Source organism: Centruroides sculpturatus, unplaced genomic scaffold (genome assembly GCF_000671375.1).
Source record: "Centruroides sculpturatus isolate CEXI.00-Female unplaced genomic scaffold, Cexi_2.0 scaffold2079, whole genome shotgun sequence".
In the NCBI taxonomy this organism is placed as follows: Eukaryota; Metazoa; Arthropoda; class Arachnida; order Scorpiones; family Buthidae; genus Centruroides; species Centruroides sculpturatus.
The window spans coordinates 57,739-76,608 of record NW_019388208.1 but is presented as its reverse complement, the minus strand read 5'-3'; the positions used below and the strand labels follow the sequence as shown (position 1 = coordinate 76,608).

General features: G+C 32.7%; 2 protein-coding genes and 1 pseudogene across 2 annotated transcripts in view; 2 read left to right on the top strand and 1 right to left on the bottom strand.

Annotated features, from left to right (window-relative positions):
- Window positions 1-997: 997 nt before the first annotated feature.
- Window positions 998-11,213, bottom strand: LOC111616823 (L-gulonolactone oxidase-like; the record flags this gene model as incomplete). The annotated part of the gene is made up of 8 exons (XM_023358181.1): window positions 11,202-11,213; window positions 11,045-11,146; window positions 10,833-10,958; window positions 6,957-7,054; window positions 6,788-6,878; window positions 3,177-3,362; window positions 1,088-1,195; window positions 998-1,011 (listed from the first exon to the last, which is right to left on the bottom strand). Coding segments are annotated over exons 1-8 (737 nt in total), but the record flags the coding sequence as incomplete, so codon positions are not given.
- LOC111616819 lies at window positions 8,082-8,816 on the top strand (annotated as a pseudogene).
- Window positions 11,214-18,194: 6,981 nt separating the features above from the next.
- The window catches only part of LOC111616822, a 7,531-nt gene continuing 6,855 nt past the window's right edge, over window positions 18,195-18,870 (top strand). The window contains exon 1 of the mRNA XM_023358179.1: window positions 18,195-18,804. Coding sequence (XP_023213947.1) covers window positions 18,195-18,804 — 610 coding nt within the window. The remainder of the gene's footprint in view (window positions 18,805-18,870) is intronic.

Genomic DNA, 18,870 nt, shown 5'->3' with positions numbered 1-18,870 from the left:
AGTTTTTTGATTTGTAATGTCAAAACGAAACTACATTCTTAGAAATAAAAGAAAAGATTAATAAAAATATGAATTGTTAAAAGTTCATTAAACACTTATGGAAACGAAAGGTGGAAGCATAGCTCATAAGAGTGTAACAAAAACTAAGAATGTAGTGTAACGACACTACATTCTTAGTTCTTGTTACACTCTTATGAGCTATGCTTCCACCTTTCGTTTCCATAAGTGTTTAATGAACTTTTAACAATTCATATTTTTATTAATCTTTAATTTGAGTTTTTAGTTGTTCTAGGCATTTTTAAACAGGCAAGAATGTGATGTGTTTGTGTGTTTTATACAATGTGTTGAATAAGAAATAACAGAGGTACATTTTTAAAACAAATTTTATTGCAGTTTTATATTATTGTAAAACTAATATAATTCTGTAGCCAACAGAAGAGGGGCTACAGCCCAAAATGCATATTGACACCTAAACAGCAGAATAAAGATGGATGTAAAGTCTGGTGGCTATTGAAGGTGCTTCATTGGGCAATATGGATAAACACAGATAAAAGACATTATTTCAAATTAGAACAATATCTACACTGAACCAATTTACGGTATGGTACGATCGACTAACAAGTACAAAAACAAACATTTTCGAACCCCTTCTGGGCTCTTCATCAAGTTCCTCCAGTTTTAGCTCGTAAATCCGATTAACGAATGCTTTAGACCAGGGGTGTCCAACCTTTCTGTTTCTCTGGGCCACATTGGAAGAAGTCATAGTCAACAAGTTTATTGTGGCCCAATCCTTAAATATACTTGTATATTTAAGGATTTACATGTCTAGATTATAGTAATAAGTATTAAGGCAAAACACTAATAATTTGGAGTGCAAAGCATATATTTTACTTTAAATAAATTAATAATAAAATTTGTCGGTTTTGTTTACATGTTTATTGGGCCGCATGCGGGCCGCGGGTTGGACACCCCTGCTTTAGACATTAGCTGGCNTGACACCTCTGCAACAGGCTAAACAGATAATTAAAATTAATATTTATTTATTATAAAATATTAAATAAAATGAAAAAAAAAAAAACAAACAAACCTTGTCTGTTCGATTAACATGACTCACGACAACACCATCTGTGTGAGGAAACCAAGTGAATTTAAAATGCTCAGAACCATTCACATGCAAATCTAAGTGTTCCAATACCTAATACATACAAAGAAAAAATAAATTTATTAGTAAACTCGCTTATAAAGAAAAAATAGTTTCCAATTCTGACAATGCTCAAACAATAAAATGATAACAAACACATTGATAATTAACAATATTAACAGTAAAGAATATTCAGGATGCTGAAAATAAAAAAAATAAACAACACACAGGCAGTCAAAAAGTTCTTGAATTTATGGTATAGCACTGTAATGGTAAGTTATATGAAAACACTTACCTAAAAGTAATACCCTTCAGCATGAACACACAGAAATTGCCCATCAATCCTGCCATTGCTGAAAGCAATGTTTGAATGTTTCATTTGGAATATTAAAAAGTTCAGCTGTCACATTTGATTTGCTGTTCTCTATGGTTGCAAAACATGTCCCCTTGAGACTCATTTTTACCATAAAGAACAGCCAAAAGTCACTGAGAGCAAGATCCAATGAGTTTGTGGTTGGGCAATAATGGGAAGTCTTGCTGCACAACAAGTGATGAGCAACTTGATGTGCTTTCATGATGCAGAAACCACCCTCCTCTGACATTTGTTGCATTGTTTCCTCCAAACTGCATCTAGCACCATATCTTGCACATAGAAATGATCAGTAACACACTGTTAAAGTGGAAAATGGGTGTCAATGGGATGTATTTCACAACCACCGAGGACACCAAATAGAATGCAATGGCCAAACTCACAAATTCTGCAATGGCAGGATCAATGGAACAAGTATGGTATGTGTATGCTGAAAGTCCTACTTTGAAGACAATTAAGTAAGCATTTCCACTATTTTAACCACTGTGATGTTATATCACAATTCTGGACTACCATGTATTTTTGCAAACTGCAGGATTTTTTAATTAATTAATTAATCATCCAACCATCAGCCAAATTATTCAGTCAATCTTATGCTACAATTAATAACAGGTTGAATGATTAAAACATATATTAGGTAACTGAGAAGTTTATATCTATTTTCTATTATATTCAGTTATATGTAATTTAAAAAGTAAAGGAATTACTGTATCATTAAAAAGAAACACAGTTATGTGTTGCTACTTTAATAAATAACTGTCTATACAACACATTATAAATTGAAAATTCAAATTCCATTCAGAATTGGTATTTTTTAATTTTTAAATAAAATCAACCACTAAAAAATAGTTATACTTAATAATCAAGGTGAAATAATCTAAGATACAGCACAAAAAGTAAGCCAGCTGACGTTTTCACCTGTGTTAAACGGGCAAAAATGTTAGCTGTCTTATATTTTTGTGCTGAATATTGGTTTATTTCACCTTGTTTTTAAATCTAATAAAAATAAGTCCAAAATTAAAAATAAACTGACTCTTTCTTAACTTTAGAGATAATTTACTTTAATTATTAATTTAGAAATTGTAAAACAATTTAATCAATTCACTAGTTTTATTTTATTATTTGATTTGAAGTATTTGACTTGAAGTTTATTTGATAATTAAAAGTCGGTTTGAACAGACTGGCAATTATCATCATATATTTAAATATTTAATAAAGAATGGATCAAGCAAAGTTATGCATAATATTGTTCTGTAAACAGAAAAAGCATTTTTGTTTTTAATATTAAAAGTTTTTAAAAAATCTGAAAATTATCTCCAAAACTGCTAGTAAGTAAAAATTACTTTATCACTAAAACAAAAAATAATAAAATTTTAACATTCTATTTCCATACTGTAACATCCAACTTCAGGAATTCATACAAAGTTCCATTCTATGTTCCTGAAGATAAATATTAGAGCTTGAAAATCCCAGAACCTTAAATTTTTATTGTTTGTGTTTTTGATACTCTGCAAGAACAGTTTCTGCTTACAAAGTACTTAATAATTATTCATACATTGTATAGTGAAATTAATTTATTAAAATTTTTAAACTAATCTAAAGCATTTTCTTCTATAAATATCTTTTGATTATTATTATTATTTCAAAATTTAAATTAATACTAACATCTTTTAATGTTGTTCCAAACTGTCTTTGCTCTAGATTAAATGCTGATTCACACTGTAAAGTGACAGTTAAAATAATACCAATAGCACCAAGTCCACAAACAGCTGCCAAAAATATTTCCTTATTTTCACTGCGAGAACATCTGATAAATTTTCCACTATGATCCATCATTTCTAATTCGATAACCTGTAATACAAACATTGTTGAATCAGTAAAAAAGAAAAGGGCGGAAAAAGCGTTGACTTTAAAAACTGGATTTATTTGAAATTATTCTGACAGATATAAATAAACAGTATTATGCATTTAAAAAAAAATATTCCCCTTTTTGCATTTGACTCAACATTTTTCTATATTATATGTTTAAATTGTAATGCTTAAATAATGTTTTATAAAAATTTCAAAAATTTCCTCTCAAATTCAGGAAAATAAATAAAGTCTATCCCAAGGATGTATAAGATTGCTCGCAAATAAATGAAGATATATGAATGACAGAGAAGAATGCTGAGAACAGAACAAAATAATTCCAATGAGTTTATCCAGGAAATGAAGGAAAGAAAATAGGTTAATTGCTGTTTGAAGGTGATATCAAATTCACAAATATATATATGTTTGTTCACTTTACTATACTCTATATATGATGAGATCACTTCCTGGATGTGAAAATAATAAAGCAACAATATATTTTTGATACATCCTATTATCATGTTATTTTAAACAAGATAACTTGAGGAAAATTTACATTCTAGCAAAGTCTCAGGACACACACAGTTGTTAATTTATAATTCTGAGTTAGAAATTATTAAAATCTCTATTTGAAATGAACTAAAGTTCCATTACACTACAACAATAAAAGTGGAATGAAAGCTATTGAAAGTTTTGTTAGTGATATTTAAATATAAAAGTCAGTTTAAATATGCTAATATTTTATCTTAAATTACAAAACATCGTATTCTTTATTAACACAATAAAATAATTTTAACTTGTGCTAAAAATTCAAAATGCATGTCCTCAAAGATTTAGTATATTTTAAAATTACTCAAAGAAATTAAAATAATAACGAGTACTTTTAATTTTAATATTTACAATGCCTTCAAATCAGAAACAAAATTTAAAAATAGAATAAAGCATTTAAATAATTAAATGTTTAATTAATGCTTTAATAACAAAAATTAAGCAAGTTTTTAATTTTTAAGTAAAAATAAATATAAACACACGGCCGACGGTATTACATTTAATTGTATAAATAAATATAAAATTGCAATGTTTAACAAAGATAAATATAATAATGTGTTTATATTTATTTTTACTTAAAAATGTAAGTTATGTGAAGATGGTGACAGCATCAGATGATGTTTTTATCATATTTGCATTTTATTGCAGAGGCAATAGCCTCAAAAGAAAGGTCGCCTCCATGTTTGTGAAATTGTGGATGATCAACTGGAGCAAATGACAAATGAATAAGGGAAGCAAAGTATATTTATCTTTGTTAATTTTATATTTATTTTTATACAATTAAGTTTTTAATATTAAGCAAGTAGAATTCTTTTTATATATTTGCATATTACATAATTTTCTATTATAAGAGTTTCTATAGGTTACTCAAACTGAAAAAAAAAAAAAAAAATTTTATCTCTATCACAAAGACAATCATTATAAATTTCAGCAAACTTTTAATGAAAATTGACAAATGTTTTTTGCTTCATTAATAGGCCTTCAGATCATAAATCTTAAACCTGTTAAATATCATACTTGTTAATAGGCTTGCTTCAGACTTATTAACATAGCCAAAAATATTTGTCAATTTTCATCAAAAGTTTGCTTGAATTTATTACACTTGTCTTCATGTTTTTTATAACAGTTTCTTTATGATGTCATACTCAATAAGCTTAAAATTATATAGGAAGCTATGTTAAATAATGATTCTCAAAGTATTTAAATAATTAAGATTTAGTAAGTTAAGCATATTTATTTTTCACTGTATAAATTAATTCCTGCTAAATTTGACAAAGTTTCTGATGTCAGTTTTTATGGCATATTTAACTTATAAATTGTTAAGTTTGACAATTTATATTTAAAATTCCAATTATATTCCTGTGTAATTATATAATGTGTGTAAATTAACTCCTGGAATTTATATGAAAAGATAGAAAATATATGTGTAAAAGAGCCAGATTTGTGTTGTTACAAGAAGTAAAATCACTAAAATACCATTAAAGATGATAATAATGAAACATAAGAAATACATTAATACTAACTTTGAAAATATAAAGATATTTATTTAAAAATATTAAAAATTTTACAATTTTTTGTTCTCAAATACATGTAGAAAGTTATTGCATATATATTAATAATACAATATTAAAGGAAGTTAATGGAAAAAATTTTTCTTAAAAGTAATCAGTTGATATGTAAAAAGGGTTGGGACCCCTGGATTCTAGGAATAAATCACCAAACTTTATTATTTCTAATTACACAGCTGCAGATGTTAAAGGGACTATTTTACCTGAAGATTAGTATCTAACTTCAAAATTTGGTATTAAGAAAAAATAATAATGAACTTTATGATTTTATACGCTGTATAAATTCTATACATCCATTAATAACTTTCAGCATACTGAATTTTAATAATAAGCAATCTATATTCAAAATTAAGTCATTTTAGTGAAGGGTTTTATTGAATTACAAATTATATATTTTTTCAAATTCTGTGCTTNTTGCCAATATTGTTTTTAATCTCATTTTCGCCCCCTAAATTTCTTTGGCACACTCAATCGCGCAGGGAGCACGAACATTGTCACTTTGACTCTACTCTATCTCGAACACAAAGCCACGGACCCCCCATTTTTATTACATTTTTGATCCCTCATCGCAATTAATGGAAAAATGGCAAAGATTTATCAAAATCGGCCCATCAAATTTTGAGAACGAGCACATTATGTGAACTACATAGAATAGAATCTTCGCTAACGCTCCGCTTTAAAATTTTCGAATACTCAGCAGGAGAAAGTCTCGTTTGAGTTCATAAGTCGAGGGTTTCCCCCGATTTATAGAAGTTTAATCGAGGAAATACGTTATTTAAATATTATTTCAGAAATAGTTTAGAAAGTTCAATATACAGAGTGTTTATAAAAGTCGTGGTGTGCACTTATGCTCCCATCATTGCCATTTGAGGAGAGGTTAAATTGTAACATGGAAAAGATTCCCAACTAAAATATTTGAAAAACTCCGCTTGTGGAATATGATTCTACTTATTAAATTTCTTATTTCTACTGTGTATTTAATAACAATTAATTTTAAACGTTTCGTGTCTAATTTTTATCTTAATTTATGTAATGGGGGATTAATTTTAGATGTGGAATGAAAAATTGGCAGAAATGGCAGAAAAGTGGGGCAAGAACTGTCCTAACATGCGAGGCCCAAAAAACTGTCTGAAGTTCATTAATCAGAATATATACATGGGAAGTGAAATTGCTATAAATGCAATTCAGAGCTGGGGCAATTACAGGTCATATAATTACACCGAAAACAATTGCAAAGATAACGATTTACTTGGATGTTTAAATTATAAGGCGGTAAGGGACATTCTATAATTTAAAAATTTATATACTTACATAACTACAAAGGTTTCCAAAGTTGATTCCTGTGCCATGTGTTCCCGTACTTATAGCTCCACCAATGGTCAAATCAGAAACTGACCCTAATCTAAATTAAGAAATAATTCTAAAATTGCATCGTAATTATTCACAGAGATAAATAATATGTAATATGTTTAACACCTACACAGATAATGCAAGTTTATATTTAGGTAGATGAATTTCATTTAAATCCCTCAAAGTAATACCAGCTTGTACTTTCACTTGTTTGTTAACTTCATCCACCTATCAAAACACAAAGATACATTTAAAAACATTTTAAAAATTTTAAATTAATATACAGTAATACATAAAACACTTTCAAATATGCAAATACTAACGGACAAATAAACTTTTGACATTAAGTTTAGTCAATATTACCTACATATTTTTTAGTTATAATAATTATATTATTTAAGCTATTAGTTTCATAACTAATTGAAAATAAAGGTAAATGTTTCATTCTGCATGTTTATATTTAAATTTTATTTCTGTACTAAAAGTTTACATTTATACTAGGAGCTTTGTCACCTGTTTGCCCCAAAGGCTTCATCCAATTGTTCAGAAATTTTGTGACGATTCAATGATTCCTGGTGTTGCCATTTTTATGTTTTTCCCTGGCCACCCTTGATGGCCCAATCCCTATTTCTGCTCATACCATGTTTCTATTTCACTTATTCACTACCACAGACTTTGCCCACTTGTTTCCAATACAGACTATTCATAATAAAAGTTTTATGATGATTCACTGATTCTTAATGCCACTATTTCTATTCCTCGAACAATGGAAAAATGTTCTCGATGGTTTTAAGCTAAATATATATATATACATATATATATACATACATACATATATACATACATACATATATATATACAGTAGAGCATCGATTATCCGAGCCCTGATCAACTGTCACATCGGTTAACCGACCACGTTCTAGTCGGCACATTCAAATGTCTGTTAGTGATGTGGTACTACAATATTTGGCTATGTCTTGGCTACTTTAATATTATTTTTGTTAAAATAATATTAAAGTAGCAAGACATTTTTGCATGTTTTAGCTGGCGTGACACTGGCTCGACCATAAAAGGGAGGCCAGTATTTAAATGAGGTTTAATTTTCTAATTATGAGTGGTTGTTTGTTTTGTGTGGATTTTTCTGAGGACTGTGTGTGGTGCTGAATTGGAATCTGTTTTCATTGGAGATATAAATTTTTGATCTGTGAATTTCACACTTGTAACAGATCGTGCTATAGTTGTTGTACTGTTCGCAATGACGACTAAACGTAAACGTGTTGTTTTCAACGTTTCTGATAAACTTAAAATAATAGATCAGTTGAAAAGTGGTGCTAGTAAATTAAGCTTAGCTCGGAAATATGGAGTTAGAAAAACCACAATAACAGACATTAAAAAGAACAGTGATGCTATTAAAAAACTTGCGAGTGTACTTGACAATGAGGATGGAAACTTGCACAGAAAAACAATGAAAATGGCAGAAAACAAGGATTTAGACACTGAAGTTTACACTTGGTACATGTCGGTACAATCAATAAGGACAACCAATAAGTGGCCCTTTGATCTGTGAAAAAGCTGTTCAAATGAACAAGAAATTAGGGGATAACGCTGATTTTCAAGCAAATACCGGCTGGCTTATGCATTTCAAATCTAGACATGGAATTAGGGAATTGGACATCCAGGGTGAAAAATTGTTGGCTGATACTGAATCAGCTAAACGTTTGAAAAACTCTTTTAAAAACATGATTGATAAGGATGGTTACAAAAAAACCAATGTCTACAATGTAGATGAAACTGGTTTGTACTGGAAGAAAATGCCAACAAAAACCCTAGTTTCTAAGAATGAAATGTCAGCACCTGGTTTTAAGGCAAGAAAATCACGCATTACTGTTATGGTATGAGGAAATGTTACTGGAATGCACAGGCTACCTTTGCTAATCGTAGGAAAGTCTAAAAATCCACAGTGCTTTAAGGAAATAAAAAAATTGCCAGTCATCCACAAAAATCAAAAGAATTCATGGATGGATACAAGCATTTTTATAGAATGGTATGACACTGTATTATCCCTGAAGTCAAAAAGCATCAGCTTAAAACTGGGAATACTGGAAATGTTTTGTTGTTGATTGATAATGCCCCAAGTCATCCCTCAAACATTTCACTGGAAAGAGAAAACGGAAAGTTTAAAGTTGTTTACTTGCCTCCCAACATTACTTCAATTTTCCAACTGATGGACCAAGGGGTCATTGAAAGCTTCAAACGATATTACTGTACATGGCAGCAGATGCTTGGGTTACTGTCAAGGACACTACACTAGTAACAGCTTGGAATAAGCTCCTACCATCGAATGACTATCACTGCACCCGAAGAACCACCAAACAGCCAATTTGTATCACATCTGTGTGGGCTGATTAAAGAATGTTATAAATTTGAAGAATACGACAACGAAAACATTCAAGACTGGCTCGAATGTGATTCCAATGACCCTGGCTATCAAATATTGTCGGACAATGAAATCATTGCCACTGACATCGACAACCAAGACCCTTGCAACAACAACCATGCTGAAAAAGGACTATACAGTGAGGAAGCTTTTCACAGCCTTGAAACAGCTATGAAGTGGTTAGAACAGCAAGAGGAATGTCATGCTAGCCAATTCCTGTTTTTAAAATGTGTGCAAGATTTAGCAGCAAAAAAATGAGTGTCAGCTGTGAAGCAAAAGAAAATTTTGGACTTTTGGACTTTTTCTAATGTATAGGCCTACTGTACATAAAATATGTAACCCGGATACTGTATATATTTTTTTCTTTTATATTTTTCAATATACAGTACAGTACTGTATTTATTTTGTGCAAAATAAAGATATAATTTTTAATGATACAACAGCAATGATTATTATTTTAAAAAAAATTTTGTTAGGCTTAACATCAATGAAAATTCAACGTGAAGTAGGTTAATAGCAATATACTAATATACTATACTAATAATGTATTTTTTCATACTTTTTGATTATCCGTTTTTTCAGTTATCCAACCAACCCCAGTCCCCAAATGAGTCAGATAATCGATGCTCTACTGTATATTTAGCTATAGTATAATTGAGATGGGTTGATAATAAGCACAGAGCCCAAACGGTTAGGAGTTGAAAATTGAAATTTGGTACACAGTTAGGGTACACAGTTAGGGTACATCACAAGAATGCACACTAAGAAGGGATTTTTGGAAATTCCTCCTGTGGGGGAGAGGGAGAGGTTAAGAATTAAGGATTACCCCGAAGAACTCAGCTTCTACTGTACTATTTTAGATGCCTTTTTTTGCATTTTTGCAGAAAATTGAATAAATTTTTAGACCCTTCTAAAAATTCTCAACCAATATTTAGCATTCCATTGTATTTAAAGTTGACACGTTGAGTCCTTGAATATAAGTTTGCTTTATTCAAACTTTTCGTTTTAATGTTTGAATTTATCAAAATATATATAAATGGTTTGCTGTATATTAGTTAATATGACAATTTTAGCCTCTGTAATCCAAAATTATTCTTGGTGGACAAATCTCACAGCAATCGTATTGGCAAATTAAATTTATTTTGTAAAGACTACATCAAATGCATTTCGGGCTGGTCTAATATTTTCCAGTCCCTCTTCAGTGCTAAAACAATAACAAAGAACGTAAAATGTTTGAATTTATATTTATGAATGATTCAGAAAAATCCAGCTTATTTCCGGAATTAAGTAAACCTGAAGAAGAACCCAGAAAGGATCATGAAAATGTTTGTTATTCATCACTTAGTGGTACTACGCACTGGTTAATGGTTGCAGTGAGTCTTAATTATCATTATCCTGGCATAGTAAGCAGATATCTAAAAATTCTCTAATTAGTCTTGAAAGATGGGGACATAATTCTTGCACCCAGTGAAAATAGGTAAGACTGACTATAGTTTAATAATCTTAATCTTTGTTATCATTACTTTTTGCCCGAGAAATGCCCGGCTCATCTGCTAGTATATGATTTACCTCAACAACTTTGTTCATATGCTGTAAACTAATCATATAATCTTCTGTACATGCTATGTCTGATGGTGAATGTCCACATCCAACAACACGCACATGCTTTTTTTCATCTGTAGCCAATGCAAGAATCTAATTAGAAACAAAAGAAGAAAATACAATTAATCATTTAAAATTATAATATTGCTTTTATTAATATTTAGAAGTATCATTCATACTTGAGCAATTTCGTCATTTGTCTTGGGTGCAAACAACAATTCCGGCACACAGCTGAAGGTTTTAGACCAGTTGGTAAAATTAACACCAGATATTCCACTTGCCTATTAAAATAGAGTTCACTTAAATACTTAAACAACATTAGATATAACTAAATACAGTCAATTTCATTTAATCGAGCCACCGGTTAATCGAAGCAAACGCTTTATTGGACCAAATCTCAAAGAACACAAACCAAAGTAATAAATTAATACATAATTTAATCAGTTAATCGGGGCAACTTTTTGTTTAATTGGACAGTAGCAGAAAAGGAATTTAGCAAGTTTTGATATATTTTAGGGATCTTCCAAAAATATGTAGACACTATGTACACTAATGTCCTGTAGGCCTAACGATTGGCAGAGACAAAGCGATTTTCTCTTTTGCTCGGGCAGTTCAGTTTTTCCAGAGGTGATCACCATAGCAGGAAGTATCACATGAGGATCCCATCTGAGATGGACCTGAATGTGAGCTACTGACCTTGCTCTGGAGTGGACAAGACAATCATTTTAAAAGTGAAGGGATAAAGATCCCCAGATAATTTTTCAAGGTCTGTTGACTGAGTTGCTAGAGTCTCCTTGAAAGGTACTGTGTGCATAATTACGTCTAGATTTGAACAGCAGCCATCCAATCCATAGAATCCATGCGAATTCTATGAATGCTCCTGCCGAAATGGCCCATCTCCAAATAAAGGAAACTGTGCTGAAAGGAAGACCATAAGATGAGTTTTGGATGAATCCTTTCCTTTCTCCCTTTTTAATTAGAACATGTTCTTACTAAAAAGGGAGAAAGGAAAAATTGTTCGATCAGGAACGAATTGAACAATCAACCCTTGTGTATGTCATTAGTAATACTGTATTTGGCAACATTAGTGTGATGTGAATCGGTTATCTATTGTCGTGAGTCTGGCAAATTTATAGTACATATTTCTACATATTTGCCATACAAATTTAAACATTTGTCATAGCATATCATCAGCTTTTCTATGCCTTCTGCACACTCAGTTACTGCCAAGTTCTTGAATCAGTCATTAATGGCCTCCTTCAGTTCGTTGTCACTTCCATAGTGATTCCTGGCTGAAATATCCTTTAATTTTGGGACAAGATGTAATCACTCGGAGCCTAGTCCGGGCTATAAGAAGGATGTTCAAAAACTTCCCACTTAAACTGCTGAAGCAAGTTTGTCAACGCAGCAGCATGAGAACATGTGTTATCCTGAAGAAGCACAATGCCTCTGGGCTCTACTACTACTACTACAAAGAAAGGGCTGCCTCAAAGGTACAACCTGGAGGTTGAAAAGATGGTGAAAGAAGAGGAAGAGAGAAGGCAAGTGATGAAAAGGAGAGCAAATGCCTCTGGACAACAGTCCCTACCGTTTGTTTTGAACTGAAGCTTCATTCATCACATTACCATAAACCTTGGTTATTATGTTCGACAGCTTTCTTAGCAATGATTTTGGACAAACATACTGTATAGCATACGCCGATGATGTATTTATGCTAGTAGGAGGAAGATCTAGGGCTGAATTAGAGGCAAAAGGAAATGGTTTACTGCAAGGGATATATAATTGGGGTGACAGGCACAAATTAAAATTCAACACCAACAAAACAAAAGCAATTGTTTTCAACAAACCGAGAAAAGCCAATCTTTACGCAAGACCTCCGCATCTGAAGATGAACGGGACAACAATTAAGGTTGAGAAATCGTTAAGATACTTAGGAGTCATATTAGATTTTAGGCTGGCATGGGACAGTCATATCACTCACATTACTGAACGTACTGGCCTGATTTGCCAGATCTTCTCCCAAGTCGCCAAACAGAAATGGGGTCTAACCTCGAAATCATTGTCAATAATTTATGATGGCATATATATACCAACAATAACATATGCTTGTGGTACCTGGGGATGGGCCATTTCCAAGGTCCACCCCAGGAGAAAAATGATCTCGTCCCAAAGACGCATTCTACTATTGATTTCAAAAGCATATAGAACTACAAGCAATGTGTGCTTGCAAGTAATAACTAGAAAACCGCCGATTGACCTTATAATTGACGAAAAGAAAAAATTATTTAGACTTAAAAGAGGAGAAAATATCAAAATTGGAACCAGAGACATAAATTACCATGATGTCGAATGGCCATCATCATTTAGCTGCACTATCTCATCGGAGAATTCCATACTAAGCCAAGATAATACCATAACAGAAGATACCATACTTATATATACAGATGGTTCCAATCATAATAACAAAGTGGGATGCAGCTACGTTATATATAAAAACGGTAATGAAACAAACTACTGTAAATTTCGTTTGCTTAACGAATGTACGATCTTTCAAGCCGAAATGTGGGCTATAAAAATGGCCATTGAATATACTAACAGCAACTTCAATAATAACAAGATAAACATCTATACGGATTCGTTCTCATCGGTTCAAACCATTAAAAACAGAAATCTACACCCAATTGCCGAAAAAATAAGAGAGCTGATATACTTATCGACAAACAAATACAATATTGAATGGGTAAGAGCCCATCAGGGCGAAATCGGCAATGAGAGAGCTGACTTCCTGGCGAAGGAAGCTGCAGCGGAAGACACCCTACCAATAGCATACAATAAAATTAGTAAAAGAATAATTTGCAATATTTTAAGAATAGAAACCATCCATCAATGGCAGGAAAGGTGGAACCAACACAGCGAACATATTACTTATAAATTCATCACAAACTTGAAAGAATTTAATAATAATAAGTGGTATAGCCCTACCCATTACATTTCGCAGTTTCTTACAAACCATGGCAAGTTCGCCACTTATCTAGAAAGATTCAATCATTGCAACTCAAAGATCTGCCCTACTTGCAAAATGGAAGAGGATGGATCGTTACATTATCTTTTCCGTTGCCCAACTTTTGAAAGGGAGCGACTCGAACTTCGAATGGCGACACAGGATCAAGGAATAGCTTGGCCTTGCAAGCCGTCCGAGATTTGGTCCTCTAAGAACACCTATATGGCCTTTGAAAGACTCTGCAAACAAGTCAACTATATAAATAACAGTCAGAACTTCAACTAGTGCATTTATTCTCAACATCTTCTGTTGCCTTTCATTGATTATTTCTACATTATTGTAATTTTCACATTCATCTCTTGGCATCATACAATACTACGGTTCTTTCCCTGATAAGAAATTAGGCTTTCTTGTAAACTTTATTCTCATGTTAATTTTTATTTTTACTGTCCACCTTAACATTTGTTAAATATCTTTTAATGTTTTAAACAATATTTTGATATTACATGTAAATATTAATTCTGTATTATACTTCCTGATAATGCCATTAGCGGAATCAGGTTATGTACTAAGTTTTGTACCTAAATAAATAAATAAATAAATAAATCATCACAATGCCAACTGAAATATTTATCACAATTTATCAATTTTGGTAGTCTTGCCTCTGTACAACATACTTTTCCTGTTGACAACAGAGTCATGCCAGTCATTTATCTAAATCTGTTCAGGGAAAAATTTTTAAACTGAAATAATGTGACTTCCGGTACAAACTGGAAATTCGTATATAGTTAATCAAGGCCTCCTGCTTTTAAGCTTTCCATTTTTGGTCTCAACTTTCATCTATCTAATGCTTATTCTCAAGATTAAGGAAGAACAGACAGTCAGACAAGTAAAATGGCAAAACCATATTTGGGACAAGACTATGTCTCGGAAACAGAATCACTTTGATGCTCAAGGCAGGTCTCGTTCTCATTCTCCTATCTTCTTTGATATCGCTGCTTTTGGGTGCAATCATTCAAACTTCACCGGCCATGACCATGAGATTGTCCACGATGCATCTTCGATGAAATTAACCTATCTAATTTCGAAATTTCTCTCCATTGCGTGTCGGCCCGGGTTGAATTTTTGTCGATGCGTAACGAAAAGTTCCCGTTTTTGAAAAAAATAATCGTGGCTATTGTATCATCTGAAATTATTTTTTTATTTTGCACAAACGATATACAGTTTAACCCGATTATAATGTCATTGAATGTAATGACAACCCTAATATAACATCAAATTTTTGTCAGTCCTACAATTTTACTATACTAGATAATGTTAAAAAACCCACTTGTAACGATATAAAACCGTTTTAATGTCATATTTGAAGCACTCGGAATTTACAAAATTAAATTACAAATTTTATTTAACATAGAAGAAACTACGTGTTCAGTCCTAAGGTCAGAGTTCACTTCTTAGAATGATTGTGGGTGGTACTCTTCCCTACCTGACTTCGGTGGGGTGAGGTGGCTGTTTCGCCTGTTTGCAGAAGAGGGTCGCCATTCTGTATTTTATTTTGACTCAATTCTCGGTCCCCAGAATACCTACAAGTCTGGATTCTTTTATGCTCAAATGATTTGGGCACCTAATACTCTGTGCCAAATCAACCCTCGACATGTACTCCTTCATACCTTTATGCTCGTAAGAAAATTGGGCAGTACGATTTTATAAACAAGACATACTCTTGTCAATAATGGATGCCAGTGGGAATTTATATATCTACAACTTTTGAAATTGCAGCCTAATATTCTGTTGTTGCTAAGCACTGTAATTCAAATGGATGTCAGAGTAAACTAAACACTATCAAAATATCAGAATAAGAAAACAAAATACATACAAATGACAACTTATAGAACATTTGTACATAAAAAAAGAAAATAAATGATAATTTAGGAAGAGAACAAAGAGTCGTGGTGGCTGAATATAAATTTTAAAAAGTAGATAATATGTCTCTATAAATAGTCATTTAATAGGATGGATCTGCTTTGTAAATAGTATGGTTTACCCCCGTATTCACCAACATGAGTTAGAGTTAGAGTTAGGGTTAACTCTCGAGTTATTGGCAAATTGGTATTCACCAACTCCGAATCTTGAGTCAAACACAATAACCCTAACTCTAACTCTAAAAAATCAGCGAGTAGACGATAACTCTAGGTTTCATGCTTGCACAAAGCGATCTATTTGAAAGAAAAATGGTGACATTCGACTAGGACGAAGCCGAGATGCTAAAAAATCTGAAATATCTAGATTATATATCTAGATTATATAGATCGTATGGAACGAAGAAGTCAGTGGATTATTTCTCCAAGAAGAAATGACCTTGAACAATTGGACAATTACGACTTTCTATGTCGATATCGTTTGCCAAAAGAGAGTGTAAAAAACATACTAGAACGAATTGGTTACAATTTACTTTCTACATCATCGAAAAATTATCCGATGTCGCCGATGGAACAACTGTTGTTGGTTCTATGTTTTTATGCCACGGGAACATTTCAGTTCGGCATGCACTATTTTCCGTTTCACTTTCCGCCATTTTCTACACGTGTTTGCTTTCAACCAATCAAGATTCTGCTTACGAAAGAAGACTTGTTTAATCTCAAACGCAGGACTGTTTTAAAACATTAACTAACTCTAGAGTAGCGAAACTCTAGAGTTATACTTTTATCTGAATATGAAAGAAGAGTAACTCGTAATCTGACTTTGAGTTACATCTAAACTTGAGTTCGTCAACTCTCTGTTTAATTAATTAATTAACTCGCGTTGGTGAATATGGGGGTTAATGTTGCAAGGGAACTTGCCAACTATTTTAATCAAAGTAAAATGTACATAACCTTTTATATCAATTTTGTTTTCAACACTGTTTCACATAAAAACATGTAGTTAATTAACAATTAACTTTATTCACTCTCGGATACAACTGACTGGGGTGACGACTACATAAGAACTCCCTTAGACATTTGAAAAGTATGTAGGAATTTCCACCTTTGACCTGACACTCAGATCAAGTTACAACAGATAAGTTACAACATAACCGTTGATGTTATTTTAAACTTCAATTTATAGTTAACATTGTAATATTAATTGTATTACAGGTAGGCCTCCTACAACGCGGTACCTTTACAATGTGTTTTCGCTCCAACGCGGTTGGAAAAATGCGGAAATTTTCTTACAACGCGGTACTTTTACAATGCTGTTTATGGTATTTAGAAACGAATTATCTTTCACATAACAGAAAAATCGCAATGGATCACGTGATATGAACCGCATTTCGGCATACAAGACTAAATGTCCTTGAAAACAACTGTTTGTCACTGTTGGTGTGTTATTTATTCCCTTGAAAGTTTCAGGGGAAGACCAGTTTCTAGACAGATGTGCATCAGTTACTGTAAACACTCAAATATATCACTAAATTTTCCATCATTTATACTGTTTCAATAAGTGGGAACAGCAAAAAATGGTCCAAAATACAGTATAAACTTCTATTGGGTGTATATTTTTAACAACATAGTGAAGAAAAGTTATTTTTTGCGATTTTTACTGTCCACAAAACTGATTAAAAAAGTTTTAGCCATAGCAATGCTGAATGAAAAGAAAAGACCGTAATTAAAAAGGAAATTTATAACTCTTCAAAGATAGAAATTTTGGATCGAATTAAAAATCAAGAGCAGATAGCTGATATTAGTAGGCGTTTTAATTTAAATGAATATTCAGTCGATTAAGCAATCGGGAGAAAAGATTAGAAATTTGGTTGCATCCAGATCATCTATTCTTGTGAAAAATGTTGCTAGTCCGAGAACACCTATAATGTAAAAAATGGAACAAGAAATGGAACAAAAATGGGCTAATATTATGGGTAGAAGATATGAACAAGAAATGGTTGCCTTTAAATAAAACTGCACTTAAACACAAAGCCTTAAAAATATTTGATTATTTAAAACAAATGGGACAATAGTCAGCTGCAGTGGCGTAGTGTGGGTGTCAGCCGCCCGGGGCGGAGGAAAATTTCGCTGCCCTCCTATTTAGATATCTCAATTTAAAAGACTAAAATTCAGTTTCCTCACAGAATAAGTAATGAACAATTCTATGCTCATTTCAATCAGTCCGAATCGTAGGTGTGACAAAAATATGAAATGAAATGGTTCAAATTTTTACAAGATATTATTATTATTTATTGTGAAATTTTGCCGCCCCCTAAAAGTGCCGCCCGAGGCGGGCTGCCCCTGTCGCCCCCACTACACCATGCCACTGGTCTGCTGATGAAATCAGTGTTAAATTCGTGGCTACCAATGGCTGGTTTGAATCTAGGAGCAATTGAACCTATTTTGCTCTATGCGGCTCCGATCTGGGCGGAGGCTGCACAGAAGGTTCACATTCAAAGGAAGCTTTCTAAGGCGCAGCGCATTGCAGCTCTTAGGATCTGCAGGGCTTACTGGTTGGCCCCGACCTCTGCCCTTCTGGTCATTGCTGGTCTGCTTCCTGTCCACATAAAAGCCAAAATGGCAGCCAGGATCTGGAACATTAACAACTTAGGCACCAGCAACTACCTCTGCAGCATCAATAAGAATAATACTATGCTTTCTGATCTCCCTGAGCAAGTAAAGGAAGATATCAAATCCTACGGTATTGAGGTGAAGGATGCTAACTCTAATATGACGGTAGGCTACCCTACCATCAGTAGTTACACCCTTCCTCATGATGATACCTGTGACATCTCCATCTACACCGATGGGTCCAAGGACAACGAGAATGTGGGGGCAGCGTTTGTTCTTATTAACCATCAAAACGGCGACACTCATAAGTCTGCCTTCAAATTAGGTCCTCATTGTTCCGTCCCCCAAGCGGAAATACTTGCTATTACTAAGGCAATCGACTACGTTTTCACCGATTGGTTCCCCCGTAACAAAACCATCATCGTTTATACCGATAGCATCACTGCCATCCACTACATTACTGGCCTCCGAC